This window comes from Gekko japonicus, unplaced genomic scaffold (assembly GCF_001447785.1).
Source record: "Gekko japonicus isolate JY-2015 unplaced genomic scaffold, Gekko_japonicus_V1.1 scaffold1159, whole genome shotgun sequence".
NCBI classification, from domain to species: domain Eukaryota; kingdom Metazoa; phylum Chordata; class Lepidosauria; order Squamata; family Gekkonidae; genus Gekko; species Gekko japonicus.
This window is the reverse complement of record NW_015160245.1, coordinates 579505-584154: the sequence shown is the minus strand read 5'-3', so window position 1 is coordinate 584154 and position 4650 is coordinate 579505. Positions and strand designations below refer to the sequence as shown.

The 4650-nt window shown below is 60.2% G+C and overlaps 1 protein-coding gene across 1 annotated transcript in view; it reads right to left on the bottom strand.

Annotated features, from left to right (window-relative positions):
- Positions 1-4650, bottom strand: part of MPZL2 (myelin protein zero like 2) — a 5740-nt gene continuing 1090 nt past the window's right edge. The window contains exons 2-6 of the mRNA XM_015413764.1: positions 3746-3912; positions 1539-1749; positions 1298-1442; positions 748-832; positions 1-437 (exon numbers count right to left, since the gene is read on the bottom strand). Of these exons, the coding sequence (XP_015269250.1) occupies positions 757-832; positions 1298-1442; positions 1539-1749; positions 3746-3912 (599 nt within the window). The 3' untranslated portion in view covers positions 1-437; positions 748-756. The remainder of the gene's footprint in view (positions 438-747; positions 833-1297; positions 1443-1538; positions 1750-3745; positions 3913-4650) is intronic.

Below are 4650 nucleotides of genomic sequence, written 5' to 3'. Positions count from 1 at the left end.
GTGATTGACTTGCAGCAGCTGAGAAGTGTCCTCTAAAGTGGCTGACAGCTTGCCCTTGAGAGATCTATCCTGCTAACAGCTTTCTATTGGCCGAATGGCTTTTCTTTCTGCACTGAGAACTTCAGCCCCACCAGGAAAGACATTTGCCCCACAAGCCGCAAAATCCTGGCTCGGGGCCTGGGACAAACCCGGCCTCCTGAAACTCGGCTGCCTCAACCGCCAACGTGAGACTGTCCTCTGCAGTTCGGGGGTGTCCCCCTTGCTCCCAAGTCGACGGAAGTCCTTCTGGAAAAGGCAGGCCTCTGGAGAGTCATGTCACCCCCTGCCAAAATGCGTGGGGCACCGTGGCTTGGTGGCGGCAGCCGTCTCTCTCACGCAGCAGTCCAAAGAACCAGCCTCCCCGCCCCGGGAGGGGGGGGCATGGAGGGCAGAGAAAGCTGTGAGGGGGGAAACAATTGCAGGAAGGGTTATCTCTCCTTAGGGGACGGACGTTCCTCAGCCTGGGAGCAGGATGGCGGCTGCCACTGCGTGGAGGAGAGGAGGCGTGGGGCTGCAGAAGCAGCCGCGGGGGCTGATCGGTCCTCCAAGGAGGAGCCATGGCCCACGGTGGGAAGGCCACGTGCCACGTGTCCCTGTGCCACGGCAGAAGCGGCTGGCTGTGTGGCTGCTGCTGACCCCCCCCTCCCTCCCTCCCTCCCAGAGGAAGAAGGGCCCCTGGAGAAAGTGGCCGGTGCCACGGGAGCTTACCGGGGGGCTTCAGACTCGCTCTCCGTGCATGACCGTCGCCTCCTCCAGCTCAGCTTTCTTCAGCTTCTCCTTCTCTGACCTGCCACTGAAGGCAACAGAGACAGTCACCGAGAGGGCACTTGATGCTGTGCGGCAGGGGACTAGGGCAGTTCCTTCGTGACACAGAAGAAGGCCCCTCCGGAGGCCGGTGGTGGATCGGCCTGTCCCCGCAGGGAGCTGAGCTCCTGGGCTCGCAGGCAGCCACGCCCCTGGGCTCGCTGGCTCAAAGCCTCTGCGTGGGCACCCGGGGCCCTCCACATCCTTTGCACTCCCTTGGTCCTCTCCAGCTTCCCTGTGCCGCCACCTCGCCACACTCTGGCCACTCACGTCCCATTCACCCGTCTCCCTCCCACCATCCAGTCCCTGATCTGCCTCCGAGGGATGGGGACTTTGGGAAAGGACTCCACGCGTCAGTGAATGCCCAGACTCCCGGGGGCCTGGCCCGGCCCTCCCCCCGCCCCAGGCCACGCAAATGGCCCCCGGCTGGCTTCCCAGACAGCCCCACCCTTACCGCTCCGTCTCCACCATCTCCATTTTCTTCTCCTGCCGCTTTCTCCGCTGCTGCCGGCAGACGACCACCGCCACCACGAGGGCGATCATGAGCACGCAGGCAGAGCCGATGGTGAGGGCCAAGATGTGGATCTCCGAGAGGGTCACTGTGCAGAGGCGCGAAGCGGGTGAGTGGGAGGCAGGCGGCAGCCAGGACCCCCCTCGCCCAGCCCTGGCCCCTCCCCGCTCCGGAGGCCACGCACCTTTCAGCACCACCGCCAGCTGGATCTCACCGATGTTCCCATCCACGTCGGGCGGGTTCTTCACCTGGCACTGGAAAGTGCCGTTGTCGGCCGGGTTCACGTTCCAGAGCATGAGGGAGGCGTCGCTCTTCTGGATGCTGCCGTCCCACGTCACTCGGCCAGCGAAGCGGCCCGTGGTTGCAGGGTAAGGCTGCCCGTGGTAGTAGAACACCTGCGGGGGCCACAGAGGAGCCCCGTTACTCCCCCTGCTGGGGAACCGGGCCTTGCTTTGCTCCTCTCTCAGCAGAGCCTCCACCTCCTCCAGGAGACGGCGCTTTCCCAAAGGAACAGGAGGCTCCAGGAACCAACGGCGTGACCACCTGTGTGTGTGTGTGGGGGGGGGCCCCTATCCTGGACTGAGCAGGTGCCCAAAAGGGTGGAGGCTGGAGCAGCATCAGTTCTGCTGAGGGCCAGAATGTCGGTAAAGGCTCAAAACCACCATTAGACAATCAGCCCCAGAGCTCTCATGGCTCCCTCCCAGTCTCAACAGGGCCCTCAGTCCAGCCCTCTCCGAACACACCGTGGATTGGAACAGAGTCTTGGCACGGCCGACTGCCCTGGGAAGGCAAGACCTGCTAAGACGAAGTGGTAAGAATAGATCTGGGCTCGCCTGCCGTCCGCTCGCTGGCTTTCCACAGCCTCTGCTGTATGGACTGAAAGAAGCATGAAGACCCTCCGTACAAACCCTGCTCTTCGTACTCCTGCCCGCCGATGTGAGGGGGGTGACAGGCAGCAGTGGCATTTCCAGGGGTGGCGCCGCACATCTGGAATGCCCCCTCCTCTCAGGCCCACCTGGTGCCCACCCTAATTTGCTTTAGATGCCACGCGAAAACACTTTTTCCTAACCCAGACTGTGAGCGAGGGGTTAAATCTTTTGTTGGGTATTACAAGTTGAAAATACTCAGTATATCTGAGGTTAAATGTTTGTTTATGTTACTCACAGGAAGTCACATGTTTCTCATGTAACCAATGTCCTTTAGATGTAGGAAGCCCGTGAATTTTCTCCCTGATCTAGGGATTTGAATGGGACTAAAGTGTCAAAGTGTATTACCATTTTATGGCTTCTCTTCCCATCTTTGTTTGGTGTTCTGAAGAAGAAGAAGAGTAGCCATAATCTCTCCTCTTCTAGTTTTGTCTTTGTAGAGTAAGGATGTAGCCGATTTAGCTCTGTTGTTATTTTCATCCCAGTTACCCTTCCCATGCTAGAATTTAGTAAAAACTTTAGATTTTAATCCCACATGGACTCTCAGCCTGAATTATTTTACTCTGGCTCTGCTGGACTATATTATCTCTGCTAAATACCATTTTTCAATATCTCACTATCACCCAACACTTTTGGACGGCCCATCTGACTCTAGCCTGACTCGGTAGGATTAGGAAGGCTCTTTGGCCTCCCGGAAGGGGTTTTGTGCTGCTGGGTTACCCTGGGCTGTTAATGCCCATGATGCTGTGTGTGTGTTTATGACTTTCTCCGGTTTTACTTTGAGCAGCTCTCTGGACAGGAGGCACAGAAAGGTTTGTCTGCATTGACTGATTTCGCCCACTATCCTGGGGCTCAGGGCGGCTCACAGCATGTGGTAAGCCAATTGCAATATCAGGTTATCCACAAATAAATAGGCAGTCGTTTTGATACCCGATAAGGTCTTTGGAATAGTGGGGGTGGGCGTTCTGTTGGGTGGTGGGGCCTTCCTGGCAGGGCCAGGCACGGCCGCCTGCAAGCTCCTTCTCGTGGCCCACAAGGCGGCAGTGGGGCGTGATCCTCACAGCACTTCCCCCGTTCTGAGTCAGGGGCTCCGGCCGTGGTGCGAGACAGACTGATGTGTGTGTGTGTGTGTGGACGGGGGGGGCGCTAGCCCAGCCTGCAGAGATCCAGGCCCGTAGCTGCAGTGGGGCACCTCAGGGCCTGGCCCCCTGACGTTCCGCCAAGCCCCCCCTTACATACCATGCAGCCCAGGTGCTCCCTCGGGGGGGTGCCACAGGGGTGTGTGTGGGGTGCCCCCTGACTTATTTAACCCCCCCCCCAGAATTAAAAAATCCTGACTACAGGCCTGCAGAGATCCCAACTGCCCCCGGGCGGGGCCCCCCAGTCTGTGGCCTCGGAATCAATCCCCGCCCTGCCTCCGGGGCTAGCCACCCCGGCGCCACAGAAGGGTCACGGGTGAACTCACAGTCTGGTCTGGGCCACCCGAGTGGGGGCGGAAGTTCCAGGTCACCGTCACCTGCTCCCCAGGAAGGACACGGCTGTGGAAGGTGCACTTCAAGCGCACGTCGGTCCCGTTCAGAACGTCCAGGGTCCTCGGGCTGTAGATGTCGATCGCGGCCACGGGCCAGAGCACTGCAGGGAGCGGTCAGAGTGGAGACCCGTCACCAGGGGCGTTCCCAGGGTCAGGGCCAGACTCAGGTCTGGGAGTCCTCCCGGGGCCATGAGACTCCCCGAGCGACTCTAGGCCGGTCGCTCTCTCCCTCCGCCTAGCCGACCTCACAGGGCTGTTGTCGGGGGGGGGGGAGAGCCACGCAGGCCACCCTGGATCCCTGCAGCAGCAGCAGCAGCAGCAGCAGCAAGGGAGTGAGAACAAGGCACCAGGAAGGGAGAGGAGAAAGAAAACCTCTCTAGGACAGTGCCTGGCCTGGCTCAGAATCCGCCAGGCGGGAGGGCAGGAGGGGGGGGCCTTCCAGAGATAAGAACACAAGTGAGAAGCCCGTATTGGATCAGGCCAGTGGCCCCTCCAGTCCAACACTCTGTGTCACACAGTGGCCAGAAACACCAGGTGCCCTCAGGAGGTCCAGCAGTGGGGCCGGGACACTAGGAGCCCCCCCCACTGTTCCCCCCCCCCAAGCACCAAGAAGACAGAGCATCACCTGCCCCAGACCGAGAGTTCCTGTCTATATACCCTGTGGCTCCTAGCCACTGATGGACCTCCCCTCCAGATGCTTATCCAATCCCCTCTTGAAGCCACCCGTGCTTGTAGCCGCCACCCCCTCCTGTGGCAGGGAATCCCTGGTGTTCCTCACTCTTTGTGATAACAGCCTTCTCCCCCCCTCCCCAAGGCTCCGGTGCACTCACCAGCCCCCC